The sequence below is a fragment of the Tachypleus tridentatus genome, chromosome 8, assembly GCF_004210375.1.
Source record: "Tachypleus tridentatus isolate NWPU-2018 chromosome 8, ASM421037v1, whole genome shotgun sequence".
In the NCBI taxonomy this organism is placed as follows: domain Eukaryota; kingdom Metazoa; phylum Arthropoda; class Merostomata; order Xiphosura; family Limulidae; genus Tachypleus; species Tachypleus tridentatus.
Genome location: NC_134832.1, coordinates 10,522,575 through 10,547,441, shown reverse-complemented (window position 1 = coordinate 10,547,441; position 24,867 = coordinate 10,522,575). Strand labels below are relative to the sequence as shown.

The 24,867-nt window shown below is 32.1% G+C and overlaps 2 protein-coding genes across 6 annotated transcripts in view; one reads left to right on the top strand and one right to left on the bottom strand.

Annotated features, from left to right (window-relative positions):
• Lrrk (Leucine-rich repeat kinase) overlaps nucleotides 1-2,714 on the top strand; it is a 297,360-nt gene extending 294,646 nt beyond the window's left edge. For all 5 annotated transcript variants that reach the window (XR_013032330.1, XM_076517601.1, XM_076517603.1 and 2 more), the window contains one exon: nucleotides 15-2,714. Coding sequence is in view for 4 of the 5 variants with exons in the window: in XM_076517601.1 (XP_076373716.1) it covers nucleotides 15-373 (359 nt within the window). In the remaining variant the exon portion in view is untranslated. The remainder of the gene's footprint in view (nucleotides 1-14) is intronic.
• Nucleotides 1,221-24,829, bottom strand: LOC143258515 (pre-mRNA-splicing factor SYF2). Its single transcript, XM_076517607.1, has 6 exons — nucleotides 23,799-24,829; nucleotides 14,070-14,195; nucleotides 13,220-13,337; nucleotides 3,890-3,980; nucleotides 2,030-2,128; nucleotides 1,221-1,866 (listed from the first exon to the last, which is right to left on the bottom strand). Exons 1-6 carry the CDS (start codon nucleotides 23,949-23,951, stop codon nucleotides 1,701-1,703), a joined length of 753 nt encoding a protein of 250 aa, XP_076373722.1. The 5' UTR covers nucleotides 23,952-24,829; the 3' UTR covers nucleotides 1,221-1,700.
• Between the last annotated feature and the right edge of the window lie 38 nt (nucleotides 24,830-24,867).

The window sequence follows — 24,867 nt, the reverse complement described above, 5'->3', positions numbered from 1 at the left end:
TTTGTTTGGAACAGCTGGCCGATGCCAAGTTACAGCCATGGCAACACAGGGTTGTGAACTGTACATTGGAACCACCTGGGGGTGTGTCATTGTAGCAGAAGGAAACAGCATGCGGCCTGTGACAGTATTTCGACCTTTTGAAGAGGAAGTAAAGGCAATTCTTCCATTGTCCAATATCTCAGTTTCCAAGGACAGTGTAGATAATCCACCATCAGTGGAAAATATTTTACACCCCATTTCTCTGTTAGCTACAGTTGGCAAGGGTTATCGTAATCTGATTGGCAGGTACACTTCTCTTCCCTATGACAGTAGTGCTTCTCATAACAGCATGTACTTGATACTGTGGCTTGTAGAAAACTGGCCTGGATCTTAAATTTGTAACAGACATACTCCCCTTGTGCACAGCTTTCTTTAATGATAACCTCACAAATAAACTTTTTTTCCCAATACAAAATACAATAAGTTTCATACCTAGTAATGATTCTGTCCACACAAAAGAATTTTGAGGAGCAATCATACAAATTTTAATGTTGCAATTCAAATCTATTTTTAAAAGTCTTATAATAAAGCTAGGTGAATGATATTTGCTTTATAGAGTTTAAAACATTTAGATACATACATCTTTTATTAACTAGTGAATGATTTCTTTACAGAATGTTTCTCCTCGGGAGTCATAATACACTGCGATGTAAAAGTATATTTCTTGTTATCTAGATAGTATTAGTTTCCCAGCACTTTATTGTGAGGTTTAGCAGTCTGAACGTTTGTAATATTGTTCTTAAGACACTAATATAAAATTATTAGAATCATTAACTCTTATAGACAGACAAGCTGTCAGCCTTAATACTGCAGACTAAACTTGTAATTTACTTAAGTGGTATACTTGAAAACCCACTGACTGTATATCTAGTTATAAAATTTCTCTTACATCCATCATAATTAGAAACTCGTTTAACCCTTACCTTTGATTTAAAATTTTTTTACTACAAGTTAAAAGTATTTGCTAATTTAATAAATAACATTTAGTTCCTAACTGTGGACAGGAAGTATCAATTTACTTATTTGCAAAAAAAAGAAGTAACTTTTGCCTCACCATATATGCATCATTTTGAAGAGTTAAGTAATGTATTATTTTTGTTTCACGACTGTCTTACATATCGTTTTTATTAAAGAATAATGTAATAAAGTTAGAAAATAAAATGCACATCCAGTTACCAGCATCGGTTTTAATTTTTATTGACATCATGTTGATCATTTTAATGCAAAATTAATTTGCCTTTTGTTATTCTCTTGAAGGTTTAATAAAGTAACGATTAAAACTAGACAAATTTTATCAAGTTTCCTGGTACAAATAAAATACCCTGATCTTTTTCTGAATTTAATTCTATTGAAGAAATTTTTCACAGTAAGGTTTTGGGTGATACTAATTCTAATTTTTTTTTTTTTTTTAACACTTCAATTCTTTATAAGGTGTACTTAAAATAGTGGTTTATCATGTGTTATGTGATCTTATTTGGTAGGAATAATACCCTTTGATTAAAAACTACACTACAAAACATATTCCTGAATGTTAGTGTGTACTTCACCCAGAAACAGTAATTTGTGTTTTTTTCTTCTATTTAATAAAAAAGCTTTAACACTAGTGATGCAACATCATTCACCTTCCATAATTTTTTGTCTTGGGTGTTTAATCAAAGATTTTATACTGCTGTACCTCTCTCCAAGTTCTGTTTGATTTCTGTTGTGTATTGGCCATAAAACCGTTCCAGTTTTTTGTTGAAATTCATGTTACGCTCATTAATGTAATCAATATCAGCATCCTCATCTATTCTGCGACGACGACTGTATTTTGACATTTTGTCAGTTCTGAAAGAAAAGAAGCAGTGAATTTATACTCATAAATAATAGTAAACAGAATAAATACTAGTTACTTATTCTACCATTTAAGATTTGTATCTGACGCTGCATTTTGTTGTATTTGAACTATGTTATCCCTCTACAAGAAAGAGAGACAAGAGAAGTAACTTACTGTTTCTCTAAATCAGCAACCATTCTGTCTACACATTCTTTGGTATCTTTATGCATTCCATGAATTATAGTGTCACATCCTGGATAAAATGCTTCACCCCTACAATAAACATCAGCATCAATACTTTATTTAGTTTTGCTTTCTTAGTCTCTGTATGTTAGATAAATTCTTATAAACTTTTCAACATTAATAACAGGTGAAACAATAAATATGCAATAACACATATACTATAATTAGTTATAAATTAAACCAAATATTTATCATAGTATAATGAAGTATTATATTTTTCACTTCATTTTTTAAAATGAAACCAGAAAAAATAAGGTCAAAAACTTTTTCATATTAATTTATGCTGTAATTAGGCTTTTCTCTCCCATAATGTTTATTTCAGTGAGTGCAACACATGAATTCATTAAAATCTGTTCAATTTTCACATTTCGTTTTAGATCACGTCAGCTTTTTGTACTCATTTAAAGCCTTTATAGATTTTATACTAAGTTTTAATATGTATATCTTCACAAAATTTGGCAGGCTTTCTGTAAATATTGTCTTTTAACATATGAAGAATTGGGTTTTTTAGTGAAGTATTTTAATAAAGTAAAAAAAGATTTGTCAATGAACAGTTTGTTTTGAATAGTACCTGGGAAGTATGATTTTTATGTTAAGATTAAAAATACTTTTCTTCATCTCAGATTTCAGTTGTACAATTCTTTAAAACCTAAATTACATTCCAAATGCTTGTTTTCAGTAAATATCTTATTTTGTCTACTCAACTTCTCTACAAGGTTGATCAACCTCATAACCACATACATACACACACACACACACACACACAAAATCTGCGACTTCAGACTGTAACAGGAAACTAAATTCATTTATCCTAAGTAACTTTAAACTTGTAATGGGAAACAATATTACGTATATATTTTTTTACATAATTTAGCCTAAAGAGATCCATATTTTAGTAATTTTTATAATAAATGTTACTAAGGATAGTTCTTTCCCCACTGCTGAAGATACTTAAACATTCCCATTTTTTTATATTAATGGTAGTAATGCATTAAATATTTATTTAATTATATAATGCATCAAAGAACACAGAATAACATGCAAGAGAGACAAGTTCATCCCAGTTAGTCATTATTTTTCCCAAAGCTTATTCTAACAAAGAATTTTACAATTCTCTGTTCAGAAAACAATGTAATTTGGGTTTTGATTTCATACATGTTGGAGGAATAACAAATACAATAAGAGAATATGTCATGTTAAAGGAAATTGAATATCTCTTTAAAATATTGCTTTATAAAATTATGAAGTTAAACTACAGTGGAACCCCTCTAATCAGGCCAGTTTGTCTCAGTCCCAAAGGTGGCTGCTTAAGAGGGGTTCCACTGTATGTGTATTGTTATGATAAAGATTATTAGCAAATATTTTATTTCATACTGATTGGTATTATGTAACCAAAATTTAAATTAATAAAATTTTGAATGCAAGTCACAAAATCCATCTGACATGCACAATTAATGTTATCCAACCAGAAAAGATTAAAGAATTCAAGAAATACGTACTCGAAGTGGATGGAGGGAATTTATTCTCTGAATCAAGGTTTAAAACAATTTTAAAAAATGTTTCCACAGTCAAATGCCTTACTTTAAAGCTTTGAAAGATCAAAGCCATAAAGTAGAAATGGAGAACAGTGACAGCTGTGCAACAGCTCACAGACACTGGTATGGGTGTATAACAAAGTGGAAGTATGAAATGAACTAAGTACTTTGATCGAACAAGAGGTTATACACAATAGTGTTTATATAAGGGTTCCTGGATAACACTGGCTTTAACAATAACTGTACGAAAACTTACATTTCTTCTTTTTTTTTGTTATATTCCTCCATATTAGGCTTAATCTGTTTCACCAATTGGTGATACTTCCTTGCTGTAGCTGCTTCATAATCTGAAGATGAAAAATAATGGTTAAATTACAGTACAATGTATATTGTACAATTAAGACACACAGCTTTCTGAAGAATTCAGCCTAAATATTTAAACCACCTAAATAAGAAAAAAAAAAAAAACATCAATACTGCACAAAACAAAAGTTTAGAATATTTCGTAATAAAGTTAATTATTCAATTCTAGAGCTAGCCATATAGTGGTATTTGCTAATCAGTTATTCAACAACTTCTATATACACACAAACACCAAAAAATGCAAAGAGAAATTTTAAAAAAGTGTGCTAACTTTACTAGTTTTTAAGCTACTGCATTACTGCAACAGTATTGGCATTATTGTATTTACACTTTTTGAAGAATGAATGCTAACACTGAAAAAATTACATCTCAAGATTGGTATTATGCTTGGCATAACCTCACACTGGTCTTCTGTAAGTAATGCAAGTTGATAATTATATGTTTTTCTTTCACCAATAAAGGGTAATAATATTATTTCTCTTTAAGACATATTACAAGTGTAACAAGAAATAATTAAATAGCCAGTTGGTCAATTTATGTGCATTGTTTAAACAGAATAAATAAAATACTTAAGATCTGAGTCTCAAGAACATTTTGCAGTGTCACCGTACACACGAAACGGTAAATAATAAAGGAAACTTGTGTTTACAAATACTGCAACTCAATAAAACTATAGAATACCTACTGAAAAGTAAAAGAACCAAATGCCAACAAGATACTTTTATTAAACAGTCTTCAGTCACATAACTTTTGTTTCATACTGTGTGTATATATACTACTCTCTTCGTAAACCACTTGGTGGCATTCTTCAAACATTTGATATTTGTTCAATGTGTTCTACAAGTTTCTTCCTGTTTCACCCCATTTCTAAACCTATATATCACAAATTATCTGATGTATTCTCATTGAAGAAAATTTCTGTAGCTTTCAAACGTACCTAATTTAACATAAAATATCTTCAAACTCAGAAACAAAAAAACTGAAACAGAAATTAGGAGAAAAATCTTAAACCAATAATTGACTCTACTATTAACATGATTAAATTAAGGTTATTTTCATTGTTCACTTCCTAATTTTGTCATGTGGAATTACTGGCAGGTAATAAAATTAATGTTTCACCTTAATCTTGCACTTGCAAAAAATACACCTTGCTGACATTCACTTTTGTACAAATTCCCTATAGGTGCTTAAATTATTATTACAAATAAGCATCATAATTTTCCCACACTAAAAATATTTACAACAGGTACATCCACCCAAATACATAGTTATTCTTGTTCAGTACTATTTGCTTATTTTTTCACATGCCATAAGCCTTTCACTCCCACTTACCTCTTAGTTAACATGATTTAACTGTTAAATGTCAATTTGCATGTGCGAATCAAACTTCCTCCAATAGACAACCCCACAAGTATGACTTCCTTTATGCTATTAACTGTCACTTTAAGCTTAGGTACAAACCTAAGCACTAAGGAGGTGGGGAGTGTAAGCAGTAGTTAGTAACTGTAATATGTTTTAACCCTCACCACAAAGGCCAAAAATCATGCCATCTTGTTTGTTGACTACATTCAAAATTTTATTGAACTACTATTTTATGAATTTATATCAAAATGTCTGATATCGAACTGTAGATTATAATTCAAATATTAGTATTATACATTTAATTTTTTAATTTGAAAGTAAATATTAAAAATACACCTATACATCAAGTTGTCTATGTCACTTGATATGTTGAACACAGTACTGGAATGAATTGGAGGTCTGTAATGTCAAAATACAAAGTATATAGTTTTGTACAAATGAGGAACTACAAGTAGCAATACTGACATGCTAAAATATAAAATAAGAACCTCAAATCTTTTATATTTCCTATTACTATATTGATGAAAAAACACAGTAACCCAACCTCTTTCGATTTTTGTAAGCTCCCTCATGCATACCTCTGAATAACCAACTGAAAGCTCAGAAAGCCACTTTTGTCTGCTCAAATATGTTTTTTCTTAAGACCCAAATACAGCTTAGTTACTAAGCTGGATAAATTATATTGGAATTTATGGTGTTTATATAGTAATTTATGATTTTTAGTTATTTCAAATGTATATATAAAACCTTAAAAAAAAAAATTCTGTTTCACATTCTCCATGTACAAAATTCTGTAAAGCTTAGCAACCTTCAAAAAGCAACAAAAGGTCATAACTAGAAGAGATAATAGTTTAGTTTACTTCTTTATTTACTGTTTTATGTTTAAAGTAAAATAAATTTAAGAACTTATTTGAAAGTATTATTCATGTATAATAACTGAAATGTGACTATTTCACTAAATAGTACTTCACTAAAACACAGCCAAAAGAGGTCACTTTGTACAGACTAAAGGTCATTTTTATATTACTGGATATGGTAGCACGAGTGCAGGTGCACTACACTATTGTAACTTCTGTATTGTTAGCTAAGCATGGATAAAAGATCAATATAACAAATGTATAATGTTATAAAATTTAAGCTATTTAGTTTATATTTATTTCCTAATATTTTATAATGGTTACAAGATCAGTCAAATTGAATGAACATATACAGAAATTCATTAGTGAAAGTAATATACAAAGTTTTCTTAAGGCATATTTGATGACTATTTCAATGTTATAAAGATTTCACAGGTAAAATTTGAAAATTTTGGAGAAGAGTATTTTTAATCTTAGCATAAAAATTACTTTTCATGTTCAATATACAACATACAAAAAGAAAAATGAGAAAAACATTGCTTAACAAACCTTAATTCAAAAAAAGGAGAAAATCTGATATTTTGCATATGAAAACCTTGTAATGTTTAGTGTTAATATGCTAAATTTCATGAACATATGATTATTAATTTAAAAGTTATAACACAAAATGCTTATAAGATCAGTCCTAGGGACACAGCCCATGCTGTAAGTTTAACAGAAACATTATCATCATTCATTGGTGATAGCAAAACGTTTCTATTATTTAATGAGCAACTTTATCACTTACAGAAGATAAGTGTAAAGTTACTTCAAATCTGAAAATTAAGCATAATAATCTTGTGGTGTAATTTCATGAACATTAGCATTAATTCACCAAGTAGAAAATGTCCTGATTATCTTTTAAGAAGTGTAAACAAAATATCGTTAACAATATGTTATAATAATATAGTAGTTGAAAAAAGTTATGACGTTATCACTTTTTTTTTCATTTATTTTAGCTTTTATAGATATGTGGTTGTATAGATGTGGACAAAACAGTTAGCAAATACAACCAACTGGACAGCTTTAGTGATGAGTAACTAACTATTAGAAATTTTGATTTTATGTTTGTCCCCAGTAGTACAGCATTAAGTCTATGGATTTACAATGCTAAAATCAGGGGTTTGATTCCCCTCAGTGGACTCAGCAGCTTTGCTGTAAGAAAAAAAACATTTTATGTTTGTATAGTATTTATGTAAACTTTTCTCCTATTATTATATATTCAGTGTAGGAAAATTGCAACTTCTAACAAGATACCTTACTTCCACACACATGCATAGCTAGAATTCCACATTTAGTAGGTGGAGGGGTCAGTACAAGGGAGAAAGTAAATTCATCAGAAGGACACCTAAGTAAGAGGATGATACATTAGATACAACACTTTTTGAGACAGGTCAGACAGATCCACATAGACAAATCTGAGAAGCACATCCCACTGGGAGAGAAAACAGTTAGACAGTGATCCTAAACACATAAAATAATATCAATATCCCTAATGAAAAAAATAAGGAATAAAAGAATGGATGTGCTGCAAGGTGTGGAGTGGCTTGGGCATGATGGACTGTACTGTATCCAAAAATGAACAACTAGGAACTGAAATTTATGCTTCATTGAATAAGGATCATATTAGTATGTCAACTACAATCAACCACTGGAAACTGACATCCATGCAGAGGCAGAGAAGAGGATCATAATGTCTCCTCAAATTTGCCTGACCTAAAGGAGATATTCCCACCACTAACTGGGGAACAGGGCATATGATCAGAGGGTTATACATATACATCCTATTCAAACCAAACAGATCAGGCCACCTCGGTCACAATAACATCCTCTGCATGAATGTATCCAAGACTGGCACAAGATGAAGAGATAGATCAACCAACATGTGCACCAACCATGACCTGCAACACGAAAGCAGTGAATCTTAGGGAAAATGAATGAGACAACAGGCACTCTCTGAACACATATCTGAGGACTTAGGGTGATTGGTTTAGCTCTAAATCCAACACCCAACTGTTTAAAACCAAGATCCATGTGGGGGTAGGATGAGAGATCCCAATCATACTACATATGCAAAGACAATATTTATTGGTTCAGCTCTAAATACAAAACTTAGCCACAGGGAACTGACATCTATAAAGAGTCAGGATGAGGAATTCCAATTGTTACAGTGGTTAACTACAAAGCTACAACATACACATTGAGAAAAACCATGCAGATATGGAGTGTCTTTCTGGTTGATTTTCATCAACTTCTAACCAGCTCTCAACTGAATGGATTCATCATTGTTAATAATGTATATCTCTCAATCAGTAAGTTAACCTCCATGGTTCACCATCCAAATGGCTTGGAACTGGAAAATGGCAAGGACTCTTTTTACTCCACTGTAAGAAACTGTGGTGAAAAACACATTGTAGAAACTATAGGCAATGAAATGGATTACCCCAATATCCTATTCTTAAAAGTTGATTGGTTGGTTGATTTAGTGTTTTATGGCACAAAGCAGTTTGGCTATCTGAGCTAAACATCTGGTAAAAAGTTAAAAGTAAATTTAAGAAAAACAAAACAAAGTTTAAAAAAAAGCATAAAACTAATGTTTACATCTAGTCTACAAGTTAACAGAAAAACTACAGTAATTCAAGTTGTAAAGGAGTTTCTGTAGCATAACTGTAATTATACCTCGCCAGGAAGACTAAAAGACAAGTACAAAAACTGTCAGTCACCTGAAGTTGGCCTTTCCAGTCCTAGTTCCAAGTTACTTCATGTTGTGGCCATTTTCAAAAAGGAAGGTAATAAGAAGGTCAACCACACTGGTCAATCAACAGTGCCATCCCTTCATGCACTCGTTTATCACACAGCTTGTCATTTGTGTACCAAAGAAACAGCTGAAAGGTGACTGTATCAGCAGGTTTCAAAAAGGTTTCCTGTAAGGAAAGACATACAAGATGGTAGGAAGCAATCAGCTTTTTGATGTTATCCAAATTAGAACATAAACCTCGACAGTTCCATTGTATCAGGGTGGCCATTTTTATTTACATGTAGGCGAACTGGGTGGAGAATCCTTCTGTTTACGACCATGTCTTTTTTTCCTTACTGTCCTTATTCGAGGGAGGTTTATCAATCTCCATGGATCCTGCCCTGGGTTGACTGGGCAGATCTTTGCTCATGGAAGGGGATTCCAGTGACTGGGGAAGTGAACAAATGATTGTTTTGCATCTTGGGGTGAGAGAAGATGTATCTGAGGAAATGCCTGTACCTGGAACCAAAGGATTTGAACCTTGGGGTTTGTTGGAATGTATGTAAGGGACAGAGATAGGTGTTGAAGTTGATTCATCAACTTTTTTAACTAAAGAGGTCAAAAGACTTTTCATTTGTTTGGAGAATGATTCATTTGGAGGTACATAGAGATCTGTCTGCACTCCCACTGTAGTTGTGGAATGAAGTGCAGCAGCATACATATATGTCTGAGATGAGCTGGTGGACAGCAATATTCGAGCCTCAGGATAAGTAATGTTATAAATCATTTTCAAACGTTGCACCTCTTTTTCTTACAACTGTTTAGGGCAAGAGCGAAAGTAGGACGGGTGAGAGCCATTGTAATTGATGCAATGAGGGTCTGTTTCACTTGTAGGCATCATGGTCCTTGCCACTGCAACGAGCACACGTGAAGGAGCCACAACGACATCTTCGAGTGACCGAACCGCTGACATTGGAAACATCGGAAAGGGTTTGGAATGGATAGCCGTACTCTGCAATTAAGATAACCTGCCTTGATGGTGACATAAATGTGAGAATGAGGACATTGGTGGGCATCGTAATTTCATCTTTGTGAGTAGAAATATGCCTCACTGCAGAAACTCCTTGGATTGAGAAACCAGCAACAACCTCTGGATCAGGGATGTTCTTCAAATCCCTCTCAAAATTAACTCCTCATGATGAACTCAAAGTCACATGAGGTGCAACCTCAATTGGTATATCCACAATTGTCTTTGAATGCAAGAGGAGTTCACTCTGTTGAGATGTGGATGTTTCCTCCAATATGTTATCAGATCGAAGCTTCTTTACTGACTCTGGAGAGCCAGCAAGTCCCTCTAGTCCCTTCTGAATGAAAAAGGAAGACATCTGCCCTGAAGGTTTGTCTGAAAGTGAATGCAATATAAGAAAATGAGTTACAACAGGTGGTACAGATGGTGGAGATTGCTGCTCAGAATCTTCAAGATGTGGGCATTTACCTATAGACTGTTTTTTCACTATTTCATTAAGATTCTTAATTGGAGCATCCATAATGAAGAAAGGGAAATTTCGGTGCCCACGGACCCCACCCACCATGGAGCCCTACGAGAAGATGCACTACAACGTCAAACAAGGCACTGCAGCAATGCCAGGGTTTCATGAGCACTATACCCAAACACCAGCACCAGATACAATGTCCACAAAACCGGTTGAGAAGATCCAACACTGGTACTTGGTTGACCCTAGCCCGAGTGGACCAACCGAATGACCCAAGGGGTATTCTTAAAAGCAGACAAAATCTTAGTTATTCAGCTTAGGAATGGGAGGGATGATAAAGAATCCCCTTCTAATTTATACAATAAATTCATGAATCAGTAGAGTTCGAAACATGGACATTTATGAAGCAAATATATTGTGATGAATAACCCACATACAACCTTGTGAAACACATCTCTAGTATTGTTAATAGTAAAGAATAGTGTAGGTTTAGAGAGTAGAAATCTGGACACATACCACTCACGTAGTGGAATCCACATCAAAACATGAGGCAGGCCCCTGAGAAATATATATAATGAAAGAAAGAAAATTTACCCAGGTAAAAGTTAAGACTGTCAAAAACGTGAAAGACAATAACCAGATTGTAAAGAAATAGTATGATGATGAAGATAGAGATAAAATTATGTGGAGTGGTCCACATGTTTGCTTGAAGAAAGAACAAGTAAGGCCTAGGAAGGATTAGAATGGGGATCAGAAATAGGGGATGATCAAGCCTTCATGGAAGAGAAACAATTAATCAGTGAGGAAAGAGTCAGTTGCTGTCTCATAGATTCTATTCAGGATTCCAATGTTGGTGAAACATCTCCAAACACCAACTGATGGACAAAAGAGGGTAAGGTGTAAATCGTCAAGATAAGGAGATGGCAAGCAAACAGGGAAGAAAGCCATATCTCTCCCCAAAAGATTCCAAAAACAGAGAAACCAGGTATCTAAAGAAAGAGCCAGAGTAAACAAACATGCCAACAATAATGTAATTAAGGCAAATGTATCCCCCAAATAACCATCGCAACTTGAGTAAATTGCCTTGGAGAGTAGGTTTACGGTGGACAATTACCCAAGATAAACATAAGAAGGCAAGAACACTGGGCAGAGCACAAAAGAACAACAATTCCAAAATAAATGTTCTGTTAGAAAGTACAACCTCCAAAATAGTAATTTGTCCTTCATAATTCATAATGCAAATGAAAACCCAATACAACTGTATTGGTAAAAAAGTGCAAAAATGATTAAGTTCCATAACTGGATAAAAAATTTAATAATACCATGACCAAAGGAAGTACAAATAAATAGCAAACTAGAAAATATTTGATGCAAAAATTCAAAATTTGAAGAGAACAATAAAAAAAATGCTTTAACACAAGTATTGCCACATGAGAAGTGATGAGCAGAATAGCATAAATGGAGTTACACAAATCATGTGTGTGGAACATGTCTTGTGGTGGAGATTTGTTGCATGATAATTGGAATAAATAAATCCATTAAAGCATGTGAATCAAGGGATACAAGAAAATGAAAGGCCTGTGGCATACAATAATATATTTTGCAAACACAACCCAGCACTGAGCAAGAATAGCTACACATGTAAGCAAAATATGGCAACTTGTCAGAATACACATCTAAAAAATAAAATACAATACTAAGTTGAATGTAAAAGTGTGACTGGCAAGAAAGTTCCTGAAATTATTATTGTAAATATATTATAGATATATTTAAATAAAAAAAATACAACTGCCAGGTTTTCTAAATATATCAATGTAAAAAATACGTTTAACACTTTTTAATGGGAACTACTTTTTTTTACACATTGCTAGCATAATCTCCCACTGTGTGGAGATATAACAAACTGGTAGAAAGTGATCAGGCTAATAACATTGCTCAAAAGAAGCAAGCATACGCTAGTAGTGCTAGTACACCATTTCTGTAATAATTTGGTTAATGCATACCATCTCATCAATACAGGCCATTTTTGTATCCTAAAGAGAATTATTTTTGTTACCTCTCTATTTCTTTATAATTATATTTACAGAAATATGCACTACTATGTAAAACATTGTACAAATAGTAAGAACACTTTCACAGTTGTTGTTTTTTTCAAGCTTTTTTTTTTTTTAATTTTAACCCTTAGACTGCTTTGTATGCATGAAGAACTTTTGCAAGTCTTGTACTGTATACAACACACTTGCATTTAACTGCTGGAGGCAGACCACAACCAATAAAGTGAATAAGTAGTCAAGTGGTTGAACATTTAATACATTTACAAGATCTAGTCCTAGTTTATGACAGTGTTAGAGCCTTAAGTTTTGTATGACCAACTACACAGTTACTCAAATGCTTTGTGACCAATCAAGGAAAAAAATGAATAATCATAAATCATTTATTACATAAATGAGTACTTTACCAAAGTAAAAAAACTTTGAGTAGCCTAAATTTAGTCATCAACTTTATTCCCTTAATAGTAAGTATCAGAAGCCATTAAAAATAGTAGTCTAATTGCTAAAATGGTATGAGCAATAAGCAATTTTTTAAAAAGGGTGTTGATAGAAAACAAAGTTTAAAAATAATTTCCTTCCATTCTGGCTGGAACAAGTTTCTTATTAGCATATAATTTTCTATCACATACACTTTTTGCAACAGCATTTTATTAACCTTATATTAACACTCAATCATACACTTACCTGAGAAACCTTTATCCGGATTTTTCTTCTTTTGTTTCCATTTCCACTTTTCTGCTTCATCTGCTCCAACCTCAAGTAGTTTTAATTGGTCATAATCCTCTCCTCTTGACACAGCTTCCTGTAAAATGACCAGCTGTTTTACTGCATAATATAAAACCAAAAAAATAAAACATTAATGAACTAAAAGTCTATATAGAAACAATATTCTACATTTTAAATGTAAATACATTGCTGGCCAAAATCTTAAGGCCAATGAACATAAAGAAAAAACATGCATTTTGCATTGTTAGACTCAACCACTTATTTGAGTAGAGCTTCAAAAGACGACAATAAGAAAAGGGAAAATAAAAATAAAAAACTTAGCATTTAATAGGAAAAATGTGAACACTATAAAATTAGTCTAAATACTGGCCAGCAGTGTATTAACTCTTTCCTATCTAATAACTTTCACATTTGTTACATGAAGAAAAAATAAAATATGTTATTTAAGTAGCTAAGACCCACTACTACCTAAAAAGTTGGATTTTATTCCAGATATCTAAATATTTGGAGAAACTGACAGAAAAGTTGATGAAGAAACTCATGTGCCTCTCCCTCCCAAACTGAGTTTAAATAGATAAGCAGCAGGATGAACATTGGAGTTCAGCAGCAATTTCAATCTAGTCACCTAATGATATGAGAGAGGGCTCCAAATACATGAAGCTCGTATCAAGTGAAAATAATTAACGCTGCAAGTAATAAGTAAATTTGTATCTGTTCAAACTAAGGCTGAAAAGGTGATTCTAGCTATAGCATTACTTAAGGTTCAAATAATACAATTTTTAAAATATATTAAGAATAGCATAATGACTTGTCTTTTGATCTCCTCCTCAAGTTTAACTTCAGCCCACTTTATTTTGTTTTCCCAGTTCTGTGGAAGCTTGTTGCGTTGATCTTCTTCAATAACCTCTTGGTGGTTCAATTTACGTGCTTCATTCTAAAATTCAAAACAATTAGTACAGTCAACAACAAATGAAAAAAGTAATTTAACAGCTACATACCATTAACATGTGCCTAATAATATAGAAAATGATAGCTAGTTTCCATTTTTTAGCAAATCTTATTAAATTACATACTACTATGGTTTAATATACATTAAAAAAAGAGACTGATTTCTCTTTTCATTGAGTATTTTTTGTGTATGTACCTTCTTCATAATTGTAATCTGGATATAGTCTTATAAATTTTGAATTATTGTTTGGGCATAGTTTATTATACTTTTCTGTATCCCCAAAAACCTTTAGTTTTGAATTTCAATAATACTAAAGTAAAACTATTAGATAAGTAATCTTGTTTTAAATCTTAAAACCAACTCTTATGATTCACAGCTAGAGACTTCTCTTAAACTTACCACCTCTACAAAGGCAATCCATTTCACAGGACAACCACCCAGTTATAAAAATACTGTCTTAACTGCAGATGACTCCTACCTGCCAAAATTTGTGTCTTGTAGTCCTTCTATTCTCACTGTTAACTATGAAAAAAGATGCTACATCAACACTATCAATTCCCTTTACAATCTTGATTGCCTCAATCAGATCTTCCCCTCACTCTTCTTTTCTTCAAGAAAAAACACTGCAAGAGATTTCAACCCCTCTTTGCATAACAACCCTTCTCATTCCTTGTACCATTTTAGTAGTAGTTCTCTGAACCTTTTACAACAATTACACATCCTTTTTAAGGGAAAGAGCCCAAGACTGAACATAGTACTTCAAATGTGGACTACTCAGTGACTTATACAATGAAATTATAATTTCTTTTAGGCTTGTATTCAATATTTGTGTAAATACAACCTAAAATCCTATTTGTTCCAACACTAGCAACAGCATACTGCTTTGATATCTTAAGAAACTGATAAACCAGTACACCAAGATCCCTTCTTTTCATAATGCTGTTAAGGTTATTCCCATCCAAATTATACTTAAACTCAAATTGTAATAATCCAAATATATTATCTTGCATTTATTAACAATTAAAACTCATCTGTCATTTATCTGCCCAGTTTAGTAAATGATCTAAATCCTTTTCTAAAGCAGCAGCTTCTTCACAAGAACCTTAATATCATCAGCAAATTTAAGTAATTTACTGACTTTCTTTATCCATCCCACTGATATAAATCAAAAAGAGTAAAGGTCTTAAGACTGAGCCAAGGTACACCACATGACATTAATTCAGTTTGACTAAACATTTATAAAAATGCTCTTCTTTCTTCCATCTAGCTACTCCTGTATTCAATTAACTAAATCACCTTCCATCGATGTGGCAGAACTAGAATGTTGTGGAAGTTTACAAGCAAGTTGGTATCTATTTTGGATTTGCAGATTTCTATCAGTCCTTTCTTTTTCCCAAAACTTATAGGAGCACCACCTATGCCAACCCCAATAGTTTTATTAGGGAATTCATGTCTACTACATGCCTCAACAAGAACAGTTGTACACACCTCATCAACTGATTTGATAAATATGTTGACAGTTTTAAATTATTTGTCTCCCAGTACAATCAATTCATGGAGACAACATCTGAACTGCATAAGATCCCATATATACAAAACTGAACAATTCTATTTTCGTTCCACACTTATAAGCTGTTCTATTGTAAGTTCAGATTCATGTGCCAGTTGCTTCTTTGTTATTGCACTGCCATTTATCAGTCAGTTTTTAAAATTACTAGCAAGAACAGACTTGCTAATATTGTCCATAATTTGCTGTGTAACACTGCTTTGTTGTTAAATGCTGAAGTTACATTCAGTTCAGTCTCATCAATTATTTTAACAGGGCCTGAAAATTGTGAATATGGCTTTCCTGTACAACCAAAGTGTGCACTTAATTACAAAAGACTTTATAGTGCTTTTATAGCCTTCTCCTTTACATTGACAACTGAAGATGCTAAGGGCATTGTTTCTAACAAGAAAGCTCTGTGCTTTCTATTTCCACACATTTCTTGTACACCTCAGATGTAATGTGCCTGATTAAATTAGGTTTTAATAAATAGTTTGTACTGTATTTTCCATAGTTTTTATGTTGCTTACAACTCTGTATCTGAAACCGAAAATGTAACTGATTAGGCCTATGTTTAGAGTTAAAAACAACAAAATACTAAAAAATGTGGGAATGGTAGAGGGTAAATCATATACTAAACTAATGACTAGCTAAATAGTGTCATTTCCAAATTTTATCTTCACTGTGAATATTATCAATTAGTATTTGAGTCACATTCAAATAAACTATGCAGTAGATCCATTTGGATATTTCCAAGTAATAAATTTCACATTAGTGACTTTTTAATATAATTACACATTTTCGCCTCGCATATCATTTCCATGTACTTGATCGAGTTTACTTTTAAACTTGTGCACTCTCATGCTAGAAATAAATAATAAAAAAAAAAAAATTTGCTTGTATATTGTTGCCCATGCTTCTTGCATATGTTTTTTACAATTTCTCTAGTGTCATCAACAACAAAATTGTACATATCCTCATAGTTAGGTTTCCAATCATTCAATGCTTTCTTTGAGATCATTTTACCAATACTTTTCAAGTCATCCATGTTAATCAACTGCATGATAGCAACCCCTAGTAACAAGTCAAGAAAATTAATTTAAATAGTGAGCATTTGATTTTGAATAATTCGAATTGTATGAATGAAATCGCACATCTCAGCATTGAATGGTTATGTATATTGTCAACAGCGTTCAGTTTTTAATACTTTCAATTTGTTAATTTGTATTTGCTTCTGTAGCAAGGCTTTTTATTAAAGCGACTGTCCTGATACACTGTTTTGTTTTATTAATTATTATGAGAGTAAATATTTTATGATTGTTTAGTTTTGTTCATAACAAGAGAATTAGAAGCAATTATTTTGAAGTAAATGTTATGGCAGGTTTAGTTATGTGAATCAGCAAGAGTCATACATTGTGTTTGTAATGCATTGATGTCATGATTATAGAGCCTCAAGTGAAATTTATTAAAGTCAAGAACATATAGCAAGCAGATAGATAATAAAGTAATAAACATATAAATTGTGTGAGATGAGAAGGAAAGGTAGACAAACAGACAAAAGTTATGTTACAGCCAAGGAAAGGTTCAGCATGAAGTTAACTGCTGTAGAAGTGATAGGCCTAACATTTAATATGTTAGAAGAAAACAGTTTTAAAGGAGAAAAGAAGTATAGTTTATTCCAGTCAAGTGAGTTCTAAGGTAATTAAATCAGCCTGAGTGCAATTTGACAAAAGGAACAGACAATATCTAAAGTAAGAGAGCCTGATGATTACTGGAAAAATAGTATACAACACAGGTAACTCATGTCACAATTACAAGTGAATCATGCACATGTAATATTAGTGCAATAGAAATAGAGAAAGGTAGTTAAACTTGTCTTCTGAAATTCTAAAGCATTTGAATAGGCTTAAGTACACTTTTGACAAGAAAAATAAAACTACCTAGTGTTTATAATATGCCCATGAACTCTGGAGTGTAAAGTTTTTGTACACAATGTGTAACTAGTTCAAATATTTTTGTTATTTATATTATGTAAATATTATTTTTAAAGCAACCTGAGAGTGTGCTGTTTATTTTAATTTACCACCACCACAGGTACCTACTGTAAAAGAATCCTAAGCTCAACAAACACACAATATACATTTACATTAAAGTATAAGTAAAACCTTTTGTTTGACAATTTGCAAACATAATACAATACCATATCATCTCACATCGATGCTCAAAATTGGTTTTGCATAATATTTTGTGCAACTTTAGCTGCTGAATACCCATTGTATTACACATGCATCTAGATGTAAACATTTGGATCAACTTCATGAAAATACTTTGAATTACTTGAGTATTTGCAAGATTTTGTAAAAATCAATTCACAGATTTGCATCAACATTCTATCCCTGCTACAATGATTTTTTTATTACAAGGCTTTTAAAGGACATCTTGTCAAATACATTCTGAAAACCCAGGTATACCAAATAAACATCTGTACCATCATCTACATAAAGAGTAACCTATTCACAGAATTCAGAAGATTATGAAGGCAAAATTATCCCCTACTACACCCATACCAACCAAAATTTTGAACTCCATTAAATTACTTTAAACACTTTTTTTTAATCGAGTTTTAAAGAACTGCATAACTGTCTACATAATTGTTACAATTGTAATGACTCACCATTAAAAATAGGAGTAACACAAGCTAACTTAAGATCTTCTGGCCCAATACTTAGGGGCTTGCACAAAAATACTAGGAAGTGACTCACATATCCCATTCTTAACCCTCGAGGAAATATTATCTAGCTCATGAATTTTATCATTTTCAAACTTCCCAATTTTTCTTAACAAGTGCAGAATTAGTATTACCTTTCTCAACCTTGTTTCCATCTAGCACATGTTTAGGATCATAAAGATCGTTTATGTGGCATCTTTTCAAAACACATTTTGAAAATCTAAATACATTAAATCAACATCCTTATAACCACAACCTTTTCAAATAATGTCAAAGGTTTTGTAAAGCAAGGTTTTCCCTTGGTGAAACCATTTTAACTGTCCAATAAAATTCCAAATTTTGTAAATTATTTGGCAGAATTATCTTTTATCAGTTTCCAAACCTTTTCCCAAACTAGCAAGTAGCTTGCATATCCAATCTTAATCTCCTTCAAAACCCTTGGAGAAACATTATTTAGCCTAGGAGCCTTATTTTTTAAACTTCTCAATTTTTTCTTAACAAGCTCAAAATTAATGCAGTCATTTATTAGCTGTTCAAGATTACAAATATTGCATAAATATTAATTAGTTAAAACTGAAAAAAAAACGACATAATCATCATATAAAATCCTTCTTTTTTAATCATCCTTCACTGGTCCTACTCGCAATCCGAACATTCTGTTTACCATTAATGTATGTATAAAAATTCTTACTGTTAATTTTTAGGTTTTCAGGCAACCTTTCCCTTTATACATCCTTTTTGATGCCCTACTAATTTTCTATTTGAATAACTTCCTTAATCTTTTGAATCTCCTACCTTAACAGTTGAAATTACATGATGATGAAATTTGAATAACTTCCTTAATCTTTTGAATCTCCTACCTTAACAGTTGAAATTAAATGATCCAAAAGTGGTATCTCCACAAAAATTTAACATGTGCAGATACCTGAAATTGTAACTGTAAATCAGCAATAGTAAGTTTATCAAGAGTTTCCCAAATTGGCTCATGCAGTATTACACAAATATTATCATTTAAGTTCTTAAATAAAACTATTTCTGTGATATCAACACTAAACATTATAAATCCACTCATAGTTACACAGAAATGAAAGCCAACTGTAATAATGGCTGTGATGTAGCTTCCTCAGGAATATCGAAAGATAGTAAAATCTATAAAAATTCAGAACCATTGACTCAAAACACCAGCATAGTCATCACCACCCACTGCCATCTCTTAGGCTACTCTTTTACCAACAAATAATGGGTTTAACAGTCACACTGTAATGCCTCCACAACTGAAAGCATATTTGGTATGACAAAGATACGAACCCACGACCTCAAATTGCGAGTCGAGTGCCCTAACCACCTGGTCATGTTGTATCACTCAAAAAAATAAAACTATACTAAAGCTTATATCTACTGTTGTATCATTCAAAAATAAAGCTATACTTTGCATTATGTTTTCTTTTGTGACAAAAGCACCAATTTGTAGTGAATAGTAAAGAATACCACACTCCTTTCACCATCACTTCATTAGCAAGGCAACAGGAAAGCACATCAATTCACATTTTACTTCTAAACCAATTGTCATTTGTTTCATGTTAAGCTTTAATTTTGTTTGATGAATCAGCTGTTTTTCCATGATACGATAAAAGCATTTTTTTACTCACATTTTAAGTATTAATGTTTAAAACTAACTGACTGCGTATAGAACAAGTCTGTTAGACCGACCACTTACTGGAAAAAGAATGTTGACAATAATTCAGAATTTACTGTGTGTATTCAAAACATGTGGCAAGCTCTCAATAACATGTACAAGCAAAAAACAAAGTTAAAGATATCTGCACTCAAGATATATTTGTGAATTGACATCAGTCTGACTTGAACCATGAGAATATGGAGAGCAAGATGATGTTAATGTGAAAAATAAAATACTTTTGTCTATCATGCAATTTGCATATTGTATTTGCACGACCTCTAAAATCTCCAAAATTATTTTTAAAAGCATTTCTATATAGTGTATTCGATATTAACTCTTCTCTACCATACAGTGTTGCTATATTGGCAAATAGGGTCAAGTGAAGTTGACAGTTCTAACATCAAGTACATCATACCATGTTAAATGCCACTTCGTAAAAGGTCAAGGCATGCATACATTTAAACTAAATCCATGCATGTAGGATTAAGTACCAATCTTAAAGTTTTAATGAATAAATTTTATTTTACCCTAAATATCCTTTTACAGATGGTTGAACCAATAGTTGAAAATTGGTTGCTATGAACAAGAATACTATAGTTCCATGCATACTCTTGTACACGTAATTTAGTGCTAGAGACGACTATGTATCACTGAGATGACTTAAGAGTTTCAATAACTTGAAGGGTATGAGCATAAATATCATAACACTGTATCAGTAGTTTTATTATAAAGCAGCAATATCATACTTTGGATAAATTTTAGTTAAACACAGAAATTGATGGTTTTTAAGAGAGACCCAAAACTAGTACTTTTGAATAGTTCACTATTCTTCTTTAGGAGGATAAAGGGTTATGGTTAACGAACGTGATGAAATGTATAGGCACACATGTTGATATCACATAAGATGGATGTTGAAAATAAGCTAGCCTCAAAACTAGCCAATCGTAACATACAGTTACTGGTGTAATGTTTAGTTAGTGCCAAAAATGTGTGTACAATACTTAAAAGTGTGATAGTATTTATAAGAAATGTTAATCACTCTTTACAAAAATACAATTAAAAGGTGGTGGAAATTACAGAAACAGATAATATGATGCAACATATGGGAAATAATACCAATACATAAATATTATAAACACAAATAATACTATTAATATAAAGACAAACTTTTCTGTTCACAATGGAAGATTTTTTACTCCACCTCACATTTACAAAACTCCCAGAATACTTTTACAAGTTTACAGTAACTGAACAATCTTGAGAAGAACACTGCTACTGTAAATTCCAATAACACAATATATCATACTGAACAACAGAAACTTGATGCATTCATTATCCAAAAAAAAAGTTTTGACTGGTTTTTAAAATAAAAAAAAAAACATCTTTCACATAACAACAAAGGTTTCTCCCACTTAAACCATAATGTATCTTTACAAGATACTAATTTTAAATACACTTATACAAATACCACCTGTGATCTGCCGATAAATGACACCAACAATTTAAATATATACACTGATCTGTCTCCTAAAATAGATTCTACCTCGAATTCCACGAACCTAGTCACTTTTGCATCTGATCAAAAGATCACTTTCGCTGTTATCAATTTGTCTTCTAAAACACTAACTTAAACTCAACACAAACTTCTCAGTAAATGTCTTAATTTTTCTCCTACTCCTATAAGCATAGATAGCTTTGAAGTCATTTCAAACCTATCAACAATTTTCATGCAGATAAAGACAGTTTTTTCATAATCAAACCACTGAAAGAAATACTTCTGACTCACAGTTTAAAAAAGAATCCTTCTGGTCACCACCAACCAAAAGGAAATCACATCTAGTTTTATTATTGCAGTGGAAAATGAAGTAATTTAAACTATGAGCTCTAACTTAAAAGCACCAAACAATCTCTCCCACAGTAAACTCTAACTTCAAAGAAACATGAAAACAAAGTTATTATTAAACCAACTGATAAGGATGTCACCATTGTCATTCAAGATAAGCCCAGCTATATCAACAAAACTTACTGACACAAATCACTATAAAAGGTAGATTTAGACCCTACACTGCAATTTCTTAATATATTGAAAATATTCTGAATAGCTTGTAGAAAAGTCAACACACCAGTCATGAAACATTACAGTTCCTTTCAATCAGTCTGTAATAAACTGATTAATTGAAACTACATTTAAATAAACTGTCATAAAAATAATGACATAATCAAAATTAGTGTTTCTAATTATTTCCATTTTCAATTATCCCAAAATCTGAAAAATCGAAATTATGATTAAACCAATAATTAGGATAATAATTAACTAACTGCAATGTATCTAACTTAAATTGCATTCTTTAAAATTGTATTGGAAGCTCATATCTAGAGACGGGGTTCAGAGGGCTTGGATCCCATTCACTTTTTTTTTTAAATAAATAATTCTACTCTGTAATATTTTATAAATAAGCAAAAATATAATGAATGGGATATAAAGGTCTATTTTTTTAGTTTTTAAAAACTAATAATTGATTTATGTAATTTTGTATAAATAGGCACAGATCTACAAGGTACAAACTACTCTCCATCTGTTTTCACAAATTAATTTAAAAAAACAGCCTGGCATTTCTACACTGTCATACAATATAAAAAAACTTTTGATATTGATGTTTTATTTGATTGGGATATACCTATCATAACTTTCTGGAGTGAAAGTGAAATCAACACAGCAGGAGTATACAATATTTCAAATAAAGCCTCAGCCACAAACTGATTATTTCTAAGCTAACACAACTATATAAATGCCATTTCAAAGTTTTTGTGACTTTGCTTATATCCAACACTAATAATGTGTCTAGACTTTAAGAAACCTGTTTCCATCCAAGTCATCATTGCTTAAAACAATTGAGACTCTTGCAACGTGTACTTCTTACATAAATCACTTTTCACTGTTTACAAATTATAATTAAAGTGAGAAAGATGTTACTGTTTAAGTAACTGTTCTAATTTTGAAAATATTTAAGTTTTCTATTGTAACTTATGTGATTATAAATCATTTAGTTTTTAATTTTAAAAAAATTCAAATGTTTATTTTTAAATTATTTTCTTATCAATTATTTTACGAGAAACATATACAAACTTTGAAATTGCTGGATTATAACTTTATTGGGGCTAATCACTCACAAAATATATAAAACGTATTTTAACCTTAACTTCAGATTAATGTGTGTGTTTTCTTATAACAAAGGCACATTGGGCAATCTACCGAGTCCACCAATGAAAACTGTACCCCGGATTTTAGCGCAAAGTCTGAAGACATACTGCCGTCCCAAAAGAATACTACTCTAATGGACCCAAAATACTATAGTGTTGTACTGTATCTTCTCACACATAAATACTGAGATTTTGGTTGCATTACATATCCAACTTTTAAAGTTAACTAATGTCAAAACACTACCTAAAAACTAAAATATTACTGCAGCCATTGTGAAGTCAGACACTGTTGTTACTTGTTAACACAATAATACTATACTTATCTAAACAGACTTTCTACTTTTGTTTTCATTCCCTAAAGTCAAAATTATATCTTCCAAATAATAAACACAACAATGATAGAAACAAGTACCATACTTAAATTAAAACACTTACACGTTTTAAGTGTAAATCACGAAGCCTTTTGATACGTTCAGATTGTCGCTGTTTTACTGAAGGAAGCTGGTAATATGGCGAAACCTGGCCTCCTACATCTTGCTTATAACTAGTATTACTATTACCACTACTAGATGTACTATTCTGTTCCATAATAGATCAAAGTTAACAATACAGATAATATGCAACTTCTTCTTTCAATCTTTGCAAGGAAACACTACCTACAGACGAAACAAACAAGACACAATTACCACAACCCGGACTTCTCAAAGAAACCGTGGTATAACGTTTAGATGCGAATATTTTATTTCACGCACTCTTTATAATAACGGAGGAAGGTAAAATTAACTCTGAATATTATTATATCAGAAAAATTAATTTTTCGAAGCTGACAAAAACAATGACGACGAACTTGAATGAAACAAAAACTACCTGCAAAAATTGAAAGTTCTCTGTTACCAGCTTTCTATTGTTTTCTATTAGTTGAAAGCCAGCTCCAACAAACATTTCAAAAACTAACCTGAAATTTGCACAAAAAAATAACAGCTGCTGATCTTCAGCGTAAACAGCCAGATATTAAAAGTGATAGTAAGAGTTTGATTAGTTTGTGGACTTTGACAAATTCCGAATCATCCATTTAAAATTTATTACGACTTGAATTTCGCGCAAAGCTACTCGAGGGCTGTCTGCGCTAGCCGTCCCTAATTTAGCAGTGTAAGACTAGAGAGAAGGCAGCTAATCATCACCACCCACTGCCAACTCTTAGGCTACTCTTTTACCAACGAATAGTGGGATTGATCGTAACATAATAACGTCCCACGGCTGAAAGGGCGAGCATGTTTGTGTGACGGGAATTCGAACCCGCGACCCTCGGTTTACGAGTCGAGCGCTTTAACCACCTGGCCACGCTGGGCCCGTTGTTTTGGAATTAAGCACAAAGCTACACAAAGGGCTATCTGTGCTCTGCCCAACACAAGTATCGAAAGCCGCTTTTTAGCTTTGTAAGACCGTAGGCACGCCGCTGTGCCACTGGAGGGGGGGGCAATCTTACAGATATTAAAAATATATA

What these genes read in the sequence shown, in the direction of transcription:
- LOC143258515 (XM_076517607.1), bottom strand. Translation starts at nt 23,951, where the DNA reads ATGGAACAGAATAGTACATCTAGTAGTGGTAATAGTAATACTAGTTAT. An exon ending in GTGATTTACACTTAAAACGT is followed by an intron (nt 14,196 to 23,798) that starts GTAAGTGTTTTA and finishes TTTGAATTTTAG; the next exon opens with AATGAAGCACGTAAATTGAA. An exon ending in AGGAGGAGATCAAAAGACAA is followed by an intron (nt 13,338 to 14,069) that starts GTCATTATGCTA and finishes GTCATTTTACAG; the next exon opens with GAAGCTGTGTCAAGAGGAGA.